Raw genomic sequence first — 17,601 nt, forward strand, 5'->3', positions numbered from 1 at the left:
GGTATAAATTTAAAAATTTAAAAATACTCACTACTTCCCTAGATGAATTCCTTGAGAAGTGTAGTTTACAAAATGGGGTCCCTTGTGGGGGTTTCTGCTGTTTTGGCATGTCAGTGACTCTTCAAATGTGACATGGTGTCTGCAACCTATCCCAGCCAACATAGCACTCCTTTCTCTTCCGAACCCTTCCGTACACCAAAGCAGTGGTTTTCCCCCATATATGGGGTATCGGCGTACTCTGGAGAAATTGCACAACAAATTTCATGGTGCAATTTCTCCTGTTACCCTTATGATAATGCAAAATTAGGGGATGAAAAACATTTTTTGTGGGAAAAATGTGAAAATTTTATTTTTACGGCTCAATATTATAAACTTCTGTGAAGCAGCTGGGGGTGCAAGGTGCTCACCACACATCTAGATAAGTTACCTAAGGGGTCTAGTTTCCAAAATGGTGGCACTTGTGGGGGGTTTCCACTGTTTAGGCACATTAGGGGCTCCCCAAATGCGACATGTCATCTGCTAATTATTCAAACAAATTTTACATTCAAAAAGTCAAATGGCGCTCCTTCCCTTTCAAACCGTGCCGTGCGCCCAAACAGTGGTTTGCCTCCACATATGGGGTATCGGCGTGTTCAGGAGAAATTGCACAACAAATTCCATGGTGCAATTTATCCTATTACCCTTATGATAATGCAAAATTAAGGGATGAAAAACGTTTTTGTGGGAAAAATGTGAAAATTTTATTTTTACAGCTCATTATTATAAACTTCTGTGAAGCACCTTGGGGTTCAAGGTGCTCACCACACATCTAGATAAGTTCCCTAAGGGGTCTAGTTTCCAAAATGGTGTCACTTGTGGGGGGTTTCCATTGTTTAGGCACATCAGGGGCTCCCCAAATGCAACATGGCGTCCGCTAATTATTCAAACAAATTTTACATTCAAAAAGTCAAATGGCGCTCCTTCCCTTTCAAACCCTGCCGTGCGCCCAAACAGTGGTTTGCCTCCACATATGGGGTATCAGCGTGTTCAGGAGAAATTGCACAACAAATTTCATGGTGCAATTTATCCTATTACCCTTATGATAATGCAAAATTAAGGGATGAAAAACGTTTTTGTGGGAAAAATGTGAAAATTGTATTTTTACAGCTCAATATTATAAACTTCTGTGAAGCACCTTGGGGTTCAATGTGCTCAACACACATCTAGATAAGTTCCCTAAGGGGTCTAGTTTCCAAAATGTTGTCACTTGTGGGGGGTTTCCACTGTTTAGGAACATCAGGAGCTCTCCAAACGCAACATGGCGTCTGCTAATTATTCCAACAAATTTTACATTCAAAAAGTCAAATGGCGCTCCTTCCCTTCTGAACCATGCAGTGCGCCCAAACAGTGGTTTTCCCTCACATATGGGGTATCAGCGCACTCAAGAGAAATTGCACAAAAAAATTTGGGGTCCATTTTTTCCTGTTACCCCTGCAAAAATAAAAAAAATTGGGTCTAAAGTAACATTTTTGTGAAAAAAGTTAAATGTTAATTTTTTTCTTCCACATTCCAAAAATTCCTGTGAAGCACCTGAAGGGTTAATAAAGTTCTTGAATGTGGTTTTGAGCACCTTGAGGGGTGCCGTTTTTAGAATGGTGTCACTTTTGGGTATTTTCTGTCATAAAGACCCCTCAAAGTGACTTCAAATATGATGTGGTCCCTATAAAAATGTTTTTGTAAATTTTGTTGGAAAAATGAGAAATCGCTGGTCAACTTTTAACCCTTATAGCTCCCTAACAAAAAAAAATGTTGCTTCCAAAATTATGCTGATGTAAAGTAGACATGTGGGAAATGTTATTTTTTAACTATTTTGTGTGACATATCTCTCTGATTTAAGGGCATGAAAATTCAAAGTTTGAAAATTGCAAAATGTTCAATAATTTTCACCAAATTTCCAATTAAATTTCTCTACTCCTGAAAGGATTGAAATATACCCCAGCAACTAAATTCAATAAATTCCAGGCATTCATTGATATAAAAAATTTATGAGAATATTCTCTATCAAAAAACATTTTATGAAAAAAAAGCCTTTGTAATTCTAGCCAGAACTCAAATAGTAACACTGACAGCAGTATTAATGTCGAGCATCAAACTTACATTCATACTGAGCTAAAGAAAAAATCTAATTTCCACCCCCTTCATGAATACACTGATTCCTTTGATACTGTTCAAAAATGTATAATTTATGAAATTAGATGGACAAATAACAAAAAGTGTATTCATTTTAAATACAACCTTACTTCACAAGAACGTAAAGCCATTAGGAAACTACAGGAGAACCACCAAATTATAATCCATGGGAGGAGGTGATGTACAGGTGCGTTTCAGACCTTATGGTCCTTAATCATACAATGATTAAGGACCATAAGGTCTGAAATGCGTCGGTACATCACCTCCTCCCGTGGGGGCTGTGACTTTTCTGCATATGATTTTTAAAATACTTTTCCAATAAAGGATTATTGATTTTAAAGAAGACTTTTGGATGCTGGATCACTCCTTGTTTTTTCCTGCTAATCCACCAGGACGTCCCATAATCTCTGGAATTAATTGCTTATTCATCTAGTTTATCTAGATATGTGGACCATCAACTTCAGAGCTGTGTTCCACTATTGCTAGCCTATGTACTGGACAGTAAATATATTCTACAAAAACTAGAGCAGTTACAGTGGCAGGATAACTATATCCTTGTGACCTTAGACATCACCTCCCTATACATAGTTATACAACTTGACAAAGGCTGTGAAGCAGCCACTTACTTTCTTAATAAGGCCAATTCCTTCCCTATAGACCAAATATCCTTCATTAGGGATTGTATGTTTTTCAATTTACCACATACTTATTTTTTACATGAGATGAACTGCTACACTCAGCTGTGGGGCACTGCCATGGGAACCAGGTTCGCACTTAGCTACGCGAACCTGTTTGTTGGCAGATGGGAAGAGGAGGCCATCTACCATGGTGGTGTGTTGCTCCCGAACCTGTGACCAAGATTCTCTTTTTACCTTTCTAACCAAAATAAATAAAAATGATTTTTACTTGAATTCTACATCTATATTGAGCACTAAAGAAATACATTTTTTAGATCTGAATATACCGTATACATTGAAGATGGGCATATTGGTACTTGCTTGTACATCAAGCCCACTGATACAAATAGCTGTATCTCCATGAATAGCTGTCACTAACCCAGTTGGTTAATGAGCATCCCTAAAAGCCAGTACATGAGATTATACCGTAACTGCAGTAACACACATCACTATGACAATGAAGCAAAAAGACTGACTGCCAAGTTTATCACTAAGGGCTACGACAGTGAACTTCTAGAAAAAACACAGGCTATTATTAAAAAAAACTCACGTAAAGACTTATTGCAGGAATCAAAACCACAAAAAAGTAACAAGGTGGATGATGTGGACGTACCAATCATTACCCAATTCAATGCTAATACTAAATTTTTGTTAAAAATCGTAAATAAATACTGAAACATCCAAAGGACGACAAAGTCATTGGGTTAAGTTACCCACTCACCCCCGGTTTATATTTAGAAAAGCCCACAATATTGGGAATCTCATTGCCCCTTCAGTCTGGGAACCATGGACAGTAGGAAATACCACGCTCTTCTCCACACCCCCAGGGGCTTTTTTCCTTGCAAAAACTGTCGGTTATGCAAGACCTTACGCACAAAAAAATCCTTGAGTTTCAATAAAGGAAACACGGATATTAAAATTATAGATCACATAGTCTGCAGTATACTGGGTGTAATTTACTGTTTAAATTGCCCATGCACCAATTTTTATGTAGGGTGCACTAAATGCCCTCTATAGAAACTTATTGGTGAACATTTACAAAACATGAGGAATACTTTTTGTGGCCATCACCTCTCAAAACACTACATAGCAAATCATGAGGGTTCTGTGGTTGGTACAGAACTATGGGGGACTCAAAAAGTTCATAGTCACTGGGTGGAGGAGACTTCATAAAGCTGATGTCAAGCGCTGAAAGCAAGTGGATCTTTGACTTAGAAATGACTGAATAGCGAAGTTGAACTTTTTGCCTTCCAATGAGTGACAGACACTCAGATGATTGACACCACTTGAGCTTGCACTTAAGGATCCACCTACCATACTTGGACCATCACTGAAGAAGGAAACCGTTGTTTTCCGAAACACGTAAGATTTTTGGTCCAAGCAGCTATCCTTACTACTCTGACAGTGTGACATCACGAATGCTTTGACTCGCTGTGAGTCTCTGTCAGCTTTCCTCTCGAGGAGGATCTACTTCGAGAGCGCGCACCACAAGCCGGGGCACAACTCAAACACTTTGAAGCTACATGCTGAACTTACTTATCTGGAACTTGGACTAGAAGCATGAGATACATCTCATATTCACTGCTCTGCAAGCGAGATTAACTCTTTCTGAGGCACTCTTTGTGAGGTACGATTCAACAGTCTGTGCTAATTACCACTCTTGCATGTACCTATTTTTTTTTAACATCTACTTGGTGTCCTCTGAGAATACATTACTGATTCGCTAACTCTATGCACATTAAAGGAGACAGTTTCATATTTATTCATATTTATGCATATTGGCACAACTAAATATAACAACTAAACAACTCCTTACTCGCCCTCAGCACTGCTGGTCCTATTATGCACAAATCAGATGTATTTATATTTGTTTTTCTTACACTAGTCATACGGTGGTTTTGTGACATTATTTGCAGCCAATGGGCACCTGTTAATATTAGCGCCGCTGTCAATCTCTCCTTTGTAAGTCTTTGAAGATGAGTTTCCATGGTCAGGATAAAGAGCAAGTGTGATAGTGGGCAGGCTTATTCCATGCCATTGTTTATGTAAAGAAAAGAGATAAGATGAAGGGCGCTGGAAGTTAGATTTTTCTAGAGTCTGTCTCATGAAGTCCCGTGCAATCCTGTCAAAAGCTGTCTCAGCATCTGTACCAAGAAAAATAAGGGGTCTCTTAGTATATTGTGCATAGTGAATAGCAAATCTGAATTTATTATGTCTTCCCTCTCTTCCATTTGCAAATCCAATTTGCTCTGTGTGTGTCAACTTCGGAAGCTACTGTATCTTTTAATTCTAAATGGCAGTAATGTTGCCCATATTTGAGTTTTATGTTTAAAGGGGAGGTCCAGGATTATTTTATTTTTTTAACTATGGGTCTAAAAACCAACAGGCAGGTAGTTTCTAACAGAGGCAGCTACCTGGCGCTGTCTCAGAGCAGTCACAGACCACTCCTGCCAGCTAATCAGCTGCTCTACATCAACAGAGCAGCCCTTCTTAATAATAATAATAATAATAATAATAATATTTATTTATATAGCACCAACATATTCAGCAGCACTTTACAATTAAGTGATGACATGTACAGACAAAAAACACATAATAAAGTAACACATAGTTCAACAGTTACAGGAGGAGTGAGGGTCCTGCTCGCAAGCTTACAGTCTATAAGGATATAGGGGGGAGTACCACCTGTTAGATCTTAGGCCCATAGTAAAAAATAAAATACCCCTTTAATAATGAAATGTGTCTATAGATGAAGCATAGCTCTGAGTCCTTGCCTTCTTTATGCAAAATCGTAATGTATACCTCAAGCTTGCTCTGATAATACACCCCCATTTAGTAGAAAGTTGCATGATTTATTAAAACGAGGTATAAGAATCTGTTGAAATTTCTTGTGAGACTTGTCATGTTGTCTGAAATAATTGCTGTTCTGTTAAAATTAAAACATTATTATACATGGCAAGCGAATGTTTAATTTTTATGTTGTAACTTATTTTCTGTATGTTACAGCCCTCAGATCTTCATCCAGTCATGACAGCTGCATTGATTGACAATAAACCTGATTTTGTTAAGCTGTTTTTGGAGCACGGTGTGCGCCTGGAAGACTTCGCTACACAAGAAACTATAATTTATCTGTACAACAACACGGACCCATCATGTTTGTTCCATAGCAAGCTCGCAAAGATTATTGAAGATGAAAGTTTTCGATTAGAATTCAGAAAATCATCAAAACTTCGTCTTCACCATGTGTCTCTAGTTCTGAGGGAACTTCTGGGTGACTTCACAAAACACCTTTATCCAAAGCCCAAATGTGCAGAACGACCCAGACTGTCTATAGCCGTCCCACACATCAAAATAAATGTAGGTTATTATTATTGTTATTATTATTAATCTGGAATAACATGTTTGTTTTTTCATTTTTCTGTATGTGACTTCTTTCTCTTAAACTTGTCTATGGTCTTAAACGAAGGAGCAGAACAACTCAGCATATAATGCAGAAAATATTTATTCAATAGTGCACAATAAAAACAAATAAGAATTCAGACAATGAGGTAGTCAAATGATAAAGTGCTAACAGGTCAGGTCAATATATTATGATATATTTGTAATAAATCTGTGAATTAGCATAATTGCACATTGCCCACAAGAAAAGTTAAGATTATAAATAATAGTAAGTTTAAACAAGTGAGCTGGAATAGAGGTCACAGGATTAATGTATATATCATGATCCCACTAGCTGCTAAATAGACAGGGATAGGGGTGAAACTGTTAGAACTCTCCTGTTGGTTTTTTTCTAGTTTGCTGGTCACATGACCTTTTTTGCCTATTTTATCCGGCTCCGCCCTCCTGGCCTTGCTGGACTTTATTGTATTACTACTCTTGAGCTAGCTTGGTGCTCTGTTACCTTTCTCTGTTAGTTTTGCTAGGTCTTCTGACCTCTATGTTCTATGTTGTGTGTTTGTCTTTTACTGCTACAATTTCTGCTAGGAGGTGTCCAACTTTATCCCAGTCCCTAGATCTTGTAGGGATCTCTCCCTTGCATCTATAGGTCTTCGTACAGACTAGCTGAGGACTTTAGCGGGTCTGATCGCAGGATCAGGTTCCCCGTTACATCGTAGGGATCCAGTTTAGTTCTATTGTAGGGACAGATCTCCAGTCTTTCCTTAGTGCTTGTAGCAGATCATAACAGTAAGTCCAGCCCAAAAAAAAAAAAATTCTCTAAGGAAAGACCTCCAGTTTTCCATCATGGTCTCGGTTCAAGATTAGGCTCAACGCTTGCAGGGACTCTCTCTGGAGGTGGCCGAGCTCCAACAACACGTGAGTAGCTGTTCTGGAGCACATTTTGTGGAGCCAAAGGTACGTCTGCCTGATCTATTTTTTGGTGAACAACAAGATTTTTTTTCTTTTAAAAATGCTTGTTTATTGTATTTTCGTTTAAGACCCAGATCCTCAGGTGATGAATCACAGCGCATAGGGTTCATAATGTCACTTTTGCGCAAAGATCCTCAAGGATGGGCCTTCTCTCTCCAACCTAGTGATCCGTGCTTTAGATCAGTGGATAGTTTTTTTTCTGCTTTGGGTTTGTTGTACGATGATCCTGATTGTGTCTCATCTGCTGAGTCTGAATTGAGACATCTGAGGCAGGGATCAGGTAATGTGGAAAAATATTGTTCTCACTTCCATCGGTGGTCTGCCCAGGTGGGGTGGAACGATTCAGCTTTGAAAAGCTTGTTTCTTGCAGGGCTAGGTGAAAGGATTAAGGATTTGCTGATTGCTTATCCCACACCTGGAAACTTGCAGGAGGCAATGCAATTAGCTATACGGGTGGACAGGAGACTGCGTGCAAGGGTTAATGAGAGCAAATCCTCTGCTATGTCAGCTCCGAGTCCTGAGAGGGTCTGTGCTGACAAAGGAGAGCCGATGGAGATTGGGGCGATGGCACCCCGCTCTCAGGAAAAAGACCGCAGGCTTTCTGAAGGTTTGTGCTTCTATTGCGGAAATTCTGGTCATTTTATTAAGAACTGTGTGCTTCGTATGAACAAAGAAAAAAAAATGGTCAGTCATGCACGTATAGCCTGTTTAAATACTAAGGGAGTATTCCTATCTGCTACTACCGCTGCTCAGGATGAATTAATTGAATTTTGGGTATTTGTGGATTGTGGTTCTACTCTGAATGTGATTGATGGGGGATTCTTGGAAAAACTTAATTTAAAACCTAAACCTTTGTCATCCCCTATTGCTGTGGTTTCTGTTGATGGCTCTCCCTTGAAGAGTGTTACTCACAAGGTCTGTGAATTTCCCCTCACTATTAATGGTATTCATCAAGAGAATTTGGATTTGGTAGTATTAAATAATTTGCCTTCTCCAGTAATTTTGTGGTTGCCCTGGTTAAAATTTCACAATCCTGTACTAGATTGGTCTACCAATGAAATTAAGTCCTGGAGCCCTAAATGTTATGACAAGTGTTGTAACGGACGTATTGCTGCGGTGGAAAATGGGGAATTACCTGTACCTATTCAGGATTTTTGGAGAGTTTTTTCTGAGGAGGAGTCACAAATTTTGCCTCCCCATAGAGACTATGATTGTACCATTGAATTTGTCCCTGGAGCGACTCTTCCTAAAAGTCGTTTATTTAATCTTACTATTCCTGAGAGAAAGGCTTTGGAGGAATACATACAGACAAGCTTGGCCGCCGGTCACATTAGGCCTTCCAAGTCTCCTGTGGCTGTTGGATTTTTTTTTGTAAAAAAAAAAGATGGCGGTTTACGTCCTTGTCTGGATTTTCGTGAGATTAATAAAATTACTGTACGCAATCCTTACCCACTGCCATTGATTCCTGATTTGTTTAACCAGTTAGTGGGGGCCAAGTGGTTCTCTAAAATTGATCTCTGGGGGGCATACAATTTGTTGCGCATGAAGGAGGGTGATGAATGGAAGACTGCTTTTAACACTCCTGTGGGTCATTTTGAGAATCTGGTTATGCCTTTTGGTCTTACCAGTGCTCCAGCATTTTTTCAGAATCTTATTAATGACATCCTTAGACCTTTGATTGGCAAAAATGTGGTTGTGTATTTGGATGACATTCTGATTTATTCGCCTGATCTGGAGTCTCATTGGCGGAGCGTACGTGAGGTTTTACAGTTATTAATGGACAATTCGCTTTTTTCTAAGCTGGAGAAATGTGAGTTCGCTGTACAGAGAATTAGTTTTTTGGGTTACATTATCTCCAGTGAAGGTTTTGAGATGGACCCGGTTAAAGTTCAAGCTGTGCAGGAATGGCCTAGGCCTATTGGTTTGAAATCGATACAGAGGTTTTTGGGTTTCGCCAATTATTACAGAAAATTCATTAAAAATTTTTCTATTATTGTCAAACCACTGACCGATCTCACCAGGAAAGGTGCTAATGCGGTTCAGTGGACTACTGAGGCCATTGAAGCTTTTGTGTTTCTAAAGGAGAGGTTCAGCTCTGCTCCCATCCTTATGCAGCCTGATGTGACTAAGCCGTTTTTGGTTGAGGTTGATGCTTCTTCTGTGGGGGTCAGTGCGGTGTTGTCTCAGGAAAGCAAGGATGGAGTACATCCCTGTGCCTTTTTTTCAACAAAATGTTCTGAGACTGAACTTAATTACGATATTGGTAATCGGGAATTGCTGGCTATTAAACTCGCATTTGAACAATGGCGTCTTCTCTTGGAAGGTGCTGAATTTCCCATTCAGGTTTTCACTGATCATAAAAATCTGATCTATCTTGATGCTGCCAAGCGCTTGAATGCCCGTCAGGCTAGGTGGGCACTTTTTTTCTCGCGGTTTAATTTTTCCGTTACTTACAACCCGGGTACCAAGAATGTTAAAGCGGATGCTTTGTCTCGCAGCTTTTCTCCCATGGTCGGTGCTGAGGAGGAGGAGGAGAGCATTTTACAAGAAGGTGTTGTGATTGCTGCTTTGGACTCCGTTTTGGAGGATGAGATTCTTAAAGCGCAGGAGAATGCCCCATCTAACACTCCCCATGGGAGGTTGTTTGTGCCTAGGACTTTTAGGAGAGATTTGTTTGTTGAGTGTCATGAGTCTCGGTTGGCAGGTCATCCAGGAATTTCTGAGACCAAGAGACTTGTGGGTCGCAGTTTTTGGTGGCCTGGATGGCAGAAGGAAGTCATTAAGTGGGTGCGTCAATGTACTGTGTGTGCTAGATCTAAGTCTTCGCATGCTCCTGCTGCGGGGTTGCTTTGCCCTCTGGAGGTTCCTAGTGCACCTTGGACACATCTGGCTATGTACTTTATTACTGACCTTCCCCCCTCTGAAGGTTTCACGGTCATCTGGGTGGTCGTGGACCGTTTTAGCAAGATGTGTCACTTGGTTCCCTTCATCAAACTGCCTTGCGCTAAGACACTCGCTAAGGCCTTTGTCAAGGAAATTGTCAGACTACATGGCGCTCCTACTGACATTGTTTCTGATAGGGGACCTCAGTTCGTGGCTCGTTTTTGGCGTGCCTTTTGTGACAGGTTAGGAGTTCATTTGTCGTTTTCATCGGGATATTATCCTGAGTCTAATGGCCAGACAGAAAGAAAGAACCAGGATGTTGAGCAGTTCTTGCGTTGCTTTGTGGCAGACAATCAAGAGGGGTGGTCTGAGTTTCTGCCACTTGCTGAATTTGCTCTTAACAACCATACATCCTCTTCTGCTGGGTGTTCGCCTTTTTTTTGTTGTTCTGGGAGACATCCGTCTTTTGGGTCATTCTCCAAATTGGTATCGGCTGTGCCTGAGGAGGAGAGTTTTTCCGGTGATTTGGAGAGAGTTTGGACGGATGTGCGTGATAATCTTCAGGAGGCTAACAAAAAATCTAAGAGGTACTTTGATAGGAAACGGGAAGAGGTTTCGTTTGCTATTGGTGACATGGTTTGGTTGTCCTCTAAGAATCTGCGATTGAGGATTCCTTCTAAAAAATTGGGTCCCAAATTTGTAGGGCCCTTTAAGGTGCTTCAGATAGTTAACCAATCTGCTGTTAGGTTGGAGGTTCCTACCTCCTGGAAGATTAATCCGGTGTTTCATGTCTCTCTGTTGAAAAGAGCTGATGTGTCGGTTGGTGACGCCTCTGCCACTGTTCCTCCGGTGGTGGAGGATGGGGAATATGAAATTTCCCGCATCCTAAATTCTAGACGGTATAGAGGGAGTTTGCAGTATCTCGTCGCTTGGAAGTGTTTCGGACCCGAGGATAACTCATGGGTGAGGGCGGATGATGTTTCTGCTTCCAGACTTGTCAGAGCGTTTCACAGGAGGTTTCCTGATAAGCCCGGGCCTAGGGGATCCGGAGGATCCTCTTAGAAGAGGGGGCACTGTTAGAACTCTCCTGTTGGTTTTTTCTAGTTTGCTGGTCACATGACCTTTTTAGCCTATTTAATCCTGCTCCGCCCTCCTGGCCTTGCTGGACTTCATTGTATTACTACTCTTGAGCTAGCTTGGTGCTCTGTTACCTTTCTCTGTTAGTTTTGCTAGGTCTTCTGACCTCTATGTTCTATGTTGTGTGTTTGTCTTTTACTGCTACAATTTCTGCTAGGAGGTGTCCAACTTTATCCCAGTCCCTAGATCTTGTAGGGATCTCTCCCTTGCATCTATAGGTCTTCGTACAGACTAGCTGAGGACTTTAGCGGGTCTGATCGCAGGATCAGGTTCCCCGTTACATCGTAGGGATCCAGTTTAGTTCTATTGTAGGGACAGATCTCCTGTCTTTCCTTAGTGCTTGTAGCAGATCATAACAGAAACAATGTTCTTAATATAAGACTCTATGCCCAACTCCAAACACCAAAGTCATGTTAACCCAGCGGGATAATTACCTGACAAGGAAGCACAGCACAGACGGAAGAGAAAAAAAGTTGTGATTAGGGTGAGAAGCCCAACGTACGTTTCGCGGCGTCCCAGGCCGCTTTATCAAGGGCAAGAAGTGTTATCCTCATGGTGCCCCAAGATGCATATATATGCATGCATCTCTCCCATTAAGATCCAAAGTGCAGACAGCTGATCGGCGAGGCACGCACCCGGAAGTGGCCAGCTATGCCGGGGGCGTGCCCCGCTGATCACGTGACGTGGGGCCAGTGTGCCATCCACGGCGCACGCGCGCGGCTCAGGGAACTTTATCATCTGACTACCTCATTGTCAGAATTCTCATTTGTTTTTATTGTGTACTATTGAATAAATATTTCCTGCATTATATGCTGAGTTTTTCTCCTCCTTCGTTTATGCTGTTTCAGCATGCATGTGGACAGGCATCTGTAATACAGGTGGCTGCCCACCTCTCTTGTATACATAGATGGCATTTTTGGTGTATTTGATTAATTTATCTGTGTTTTTCACAGCTGTTGCCATTACCAATATGGATTATAGAGCGCGTGACAGCACGTGGCTCACGTTACTTGATGATGCATTAAAAGACAATTTTGAGGTTGAGTCCGGGGGAGACAGAGATGTACAGGAGGCTGCGGCTAAATTTAAAGAGCTTTTGAGGAAATGCACCAAGGTTTGGTGGAACCATGCGTTCCTTGAGAAATATCTGCAAGGGGAAGTAATCCCGAGGGGACTTCGAGTTCAGGTGTTCCCCTCTTTTCCTATTTCTGATGAACTATTTAAAACTCGGTGGGAGGAACTATCGGATACCACGCACCATAAAGGAGCAGGGGTTGCAATCATTTTTGGCCTTAAAATGCCGTGGTATCATCTTGAGTTGACTTGGATCATTTGCCGAGGTGGCCGCCACAATGTCCCTTACATGCTCCCGTATGCGTACACGCAGCTCTCTTGATGTCAAACCAACATAAATTAGTGAGCAGCTGCAGGTAGCATAGTAGATGACATTAGACATACCACAAGTGATGTGATGTCTAATGTCAAATGTCTTCATGCCATCAGCCGAACGGAAGCTAGTGCAACGTAGGACATTGGGGCATGCCACACAGTGTCCACATTTGAAATTACCCACTATCGGGCCACTTGAACCAAATAAACGTGGTGTAGGTGCTACATAATGGCTATTCCTGATGATGTCACCAAGGTTGCGGCATCTCCTGGGTGTCATAGATGGACTGTCCCTGAGGTGTCCCCTCAGGACGGGCTCCACCATCAATATGTCCCGGTGTTTTTGGAGGATTGCTCTCATATGGTCCCACTCATGGTTATAGGTAGAGATGAACCGAATAATGTCATCCTTCCCTGACACTGGTGTCTTGGAATGGAGAAGGGAGATACGAGAGGTCTTTCTAGCCCTATCGTATCCTCTTCTGATACATCTCCGACTATAACCACGCTCTATGAATCGTTGTTTTAAGACTTGTGCCTGGCGTTCAAAGCCCTGTTCTGTGGAGCAGATCCGCCTCATTCTCAGGAACTGTCCGACCGGGACAGCCTCAATAGTGGCCGGACTATGGGCAGACCCAGCGTGAATCAGAGAATTGACTGAAGTGGGCTTCCTAAAGACGTCCGTCTGGATACCCCCATTGGCATCTACGCTCAAGGAGGTATCCAGGAAGTCCACTCTTCTGGTGTCAAAGGTATAAGTCAATTTGATAATGTATGAACTCCTCGAGCTGCCAGACAGAGCCCCACCACAAAAATAGAATGTCATCAATATATCTTAGCCAGCACAGCACATGGCTGGCAGCCGGCATGCACTCCCCATCAAAAACCTCTCTTTCCCACTGCCCTAGGAAGAGATTCGCATAGGAGGGAGCGCAGGCCGCCCCCATGGCCGTGCCCTGCTTTTGAAGATAAAATTGGTCCTTGAAAACAAAAAAATTGTTGGTCAGGGCAAACTCCAGCAGCTACAGGATAAGTTCACACATGGGGCCGTCCTGGTCGGAGGCCCCCAAGAAAAGGCGGACCGCATCCAACCCATCATTATGATCAATGCTGTTGTAGAGCCCCTCAACGTCGGCAGTGACTAAGAGAGTCCCATCATCCACCGTGACACCGTCGACCCTCGTGAGGACATCCATCGTGTCCTTTACATAAGACGGTAAATTTGCTACTAAAGTTTTCAAATAGTGATCAATAAATTTACATATGGGCTTACATAGCCCCCCAATACCGGACATAATCGGACGTCCCAGAGGATCGACGGGGTCCTTGTGGATTTTAGGTAACAGATAAAAAGTCGGGGTCCTAGGGAAGGCAACCGTCAGTCCCTCATATACTTTTTTGGATATAATTGCACAGTCAAGGGCCTGAGTCAAGATATCCTGTAGCTTCGCCGAGAAGTAGGTCAGAGGGCAAGATGTTAATTTAGTGTAGGTGTGTGGGTTCCTCAATTGTCGAAATGCCTCACGCTCATATTTCTGGATAGGCCAGATTACAATATTTCCCCCTTTATCTGCACCTTTAATAACAACGTCACTGAGTTCTTGAAGTTGTTGTAACGCATGGCGATGTTGTTGTGTAAGGTTATCAAACTTGCGTTTTGTGGATAATTTTAAGAAATCTTCAGTGACGAGTTTAGTGAAAATATCCACTGCTGGACAGAGAGACAAGGGGGGAAATCTTGTAGATTTGGGCATAATTGATTGAGGGAACCCACCTTGTGGAGGATTGTTATTAGAGATGAGCGTTGTTCTACTCGAACTGTTCGCCAATCTCAAATTCGAGCTGTTTTGGGCGGTGTTCGAGCCGTTCGGCGAACACGAACAATTTGAGAAAAATTCGGCTGTTCGAGGTTATGTTCGATAACTGTTCGTGCACCAAAATCATAACTGGATTTTTTCTCAGTAATGATGAAAATTAATGTTAATACGCAGTTTGAGTGTACAGCGGGGTGGGGGGAGGGGCAGGGGATGGATCTCTGCAGGAACAATGAAGATCTCCATTTTTTTTTCTCTTTCCCGCATTTACAGTGGGGAGGTGCAATCTGTCAGCCTATCAGCAGCGCACACACGGAGCGAAGTGCTTTTTTTCACACAAGCAAGGGCATGTGTCATTGGCAGTGTATGTCACATGTCCTTGCCCTATAAGACCAAGCCATTTTCCCCGTCGCCACCATTTTCTCACTGCTGCAGCTGCGTGTTAGACGGCACCGCTGTTGCTGTGTGCACTATACCTTGTTAATTTCAAGCCAATTTTCGCACAAATATACAGATAGCTTGGGAGTAGGGAATAGTTGTGATTGCAGTCCTTTTAAGGACTAGGTTACAGCATTTCCTACGACTTTTATCAGGGAGGTCTGTGCTCTTAAATAGATAGGTTGTGGGAGTAAAGACTAATTGTAATTGGAGTCCTTTTCAGGACTAGGTTACATGAGTTCCTATCAGTTTTTGCCAGGCAGGTCTGTGCCAGTGCTGTGCAAGTTTTTTTCACAGCATTTGGCTGAATCTAGCAAAGCTAATCCTTTTTGGCCTATTGCAGAGTGTGTTAGTCAGTGGAGTAGCCTATCTGTGTTGCAAGATATACCACCTGTGTATAGAATACCAATTTTTTTACTGCACCTAGTGAAGTAAAATCTTTTGGGCATAGCATCATTCTATTAGTCCATCTATACTGACCTCCATCAGGTTGCAAATTAAAACTAATTTTTATCTGCATCTACAGTACCTCTGAAAAAATATTTGGGCTTCTAGCAGTGTGTGGGACTTGTTCTATTAGTCCATCTATACTGACCTCCATCAGGTTGCAAACTGAATATATTTTTTTCTGCATCTACCTCTGAAAAAATATTGGGCTTCTAGCTGTGTGTGGGTCTTGTTCTATTAATCCATCTATACTGACCTCCATCAGGTTGCAAACTGAATATAATTTTTTTCTGCATCTAGCTCTGAAAAAATATTTGGCCTTCTAGCAGTGTGTCGGACTTTCTCTATTAGTCCATCTATACTGACCTCCATCAGGTTGCAAATTAAAAATAATTTTTATCTGCATCTACAGTACCTCTGAAAAAATATTTGGGCTTCTAGCTGTGTGCGGGACTTGTTGTATTAGTCCATCTATACTGACCTCCATCAGGTTGCAAACTGAATATATTTTTTTCTGCATCTACCTCTGAAAAAATATTTGGCCTTCTAGTAGTGTGTCGGACTTTCTCTATTAGTCGATGTATACTGACCTCCATCAGGTTGCAAACTGAATATATTTTTTTCTGCATCTACCTCTGAAAAAATATTGGGCTTCTAGCTGTGTGTGGGTCTTGTTCTATTAATCCATCTATACTGACCTCCATCAAGTTGCAAACTGAATATATTTTTTTCTGCATCTACCTCTGAAAAAATATTTGGCCTTCTAGTAGTGTGTCGGACTTTCTCTATTAGTCCATCTATACTGACCTCCATCAGGTTGCAAACTGAATATAATTTTTTTCTGCATCTAGCTCTGAAAAAATATTTGGCCTTCTAGTAGTGTGTCGGACTTTCTCTATTAGTCCATCTATACTGACCTCCATCAGGTTGCAAATTAAAACTAATTTTTATCTGCATCTACAGTACCTCTGAAAAAATATTTGGGCTTCTAGCAGTGTGTGGGACTTGTTCTATTAGTCCATCTATACTGACCTCCATCAGGTTGCAAACTGAATATAGTTTTTTCTGCATCTACCTCTGAAAAAATATTGGGCTTCTAGCTGTGTGTGGGTCTTGTTCTATTAATCCATCTATACTGACCTCCATCAGGTTGCAAACTGAATATATTTTTTTCTGCATCTACCTCTGAAAAAATATTGGGCTTCTAGCTGTGTGTGGGTCTTGTTCTATTAATCCATCTATACTGACCTCCATCAGGTTGCAAACTGAATATATTTTTTTCTGCATCTACCTCTGAAAAAATATTGGGCTTCTAGCTGTGTGTGGGTCTTGTTCTATTAATCCATCTATACTGACCTCCATCAGGTTGCAAACTGAATATATTTTTTTCTGCATCTATCTCTGAAAAAATATTGGGCTTCTAGTTGTGTGTGGGTCTTGTTCTATTAATCCATCTATACTGACCTCCATCAGGTTGCAAACTGAATATATTTTTTTCTGCATCTACCTCTGAAAAAATATTTGGCCTTCTAGTAGTGTGTCGGACTTTCTCTATTAGTCCATCTATACTGACCTCCATCAGGTTGCAAACTGAATATAATTTTTTTCTGCATCTAGCTCTGAAAAAATATTTGGCCTTCTAGTAGTGTGTCGGACTTTCTCTATTAGTCCATCTATACTGACCTCCATCAGGTTGCAAATTAAAACTAATTTTTATCTGCATCTACAGTACCTCTGAAAAAATATTTGGGCTTCTAGCAGTGTGTGGGACTTGTTCTATTAGTCCATCTATACTGACCTCCATCAGGTTGCAAACTGAATATAGTTTTTTCTGCATCTACCTCTGAAAAAATATTGGGCTTCTAGCTGTGTGTGGGTCTTGTTCTATTAATCCATCTATACTGACCTCCATCAGGTTGCAAACTGAATATATTTTTTTCTGCATCTACCTCTGAAAAAATATTGGGCTTCTAGCTGTGTGTGGGTCTTGTTCTATTAATCCATCTATACTGACCTCCATCAGGTTGCAAACTGAATATATTTTTTTCTGCATCTACCTCTGAAAAAATATTGGGCTTCTAGCTGTGTGTGGGTCTTGTTCTATTAATCCATCTATACTGACCTCCATCAGGTTGCAAACTGAATATATTTTTTTCTGCATCTATCTCTGAAAAAATATTGGGCTTCTAGCTGTGTGTGGGTCTTGTTCTATTAATCCATCTATACTGACCTCCATCAGGTTGCAAACTGAATATATTTTTTTCTGCATCTACCTCTGA

At 41.4% G+C, this 17,601-nt stretch overlaps 1 protein-coding gene across 1 annotated transcript in view; it reads left to right on the forward strand.

Moving 5' to 3' along the window:
- Window positions 1-17,601, forward strand: part of TRPM2 (transient receptor potential cation channel subfamily M member 2) — a 1,046,990-nt gene that overhangs the window by 289,052 nt on the left and 740,337 nt on the right. Inside the window, exon 14 of the mRNA XM_073646321.1 lies at window positions 5,853-6,203. Coding sequence (XP_073502422.1) covers window positions 5,853-6,203 — 351 coding nt within the window. The remainder of the gene's footprint in view (window positions 1-5,852; window positions 6,204-17,601) is intronic.

Source organism: Phyllobates terribilis, unplaced genomic scaffold (genome assembly GCF_046119375.1).
Source record: "Phyllobates terribilis strain yellow unplaced genomic scaffold, ASM4611937v1 Scaffold_9__5_contigs__length_417890890, whole genome shotgun sequence".
Classification (NCBI taxonomy): Eukaryota; Metazoa; Chordata; class Amphibia; order Anura; family Dendrobatidae; genus Phyllobates; species Phyllobates terribilis.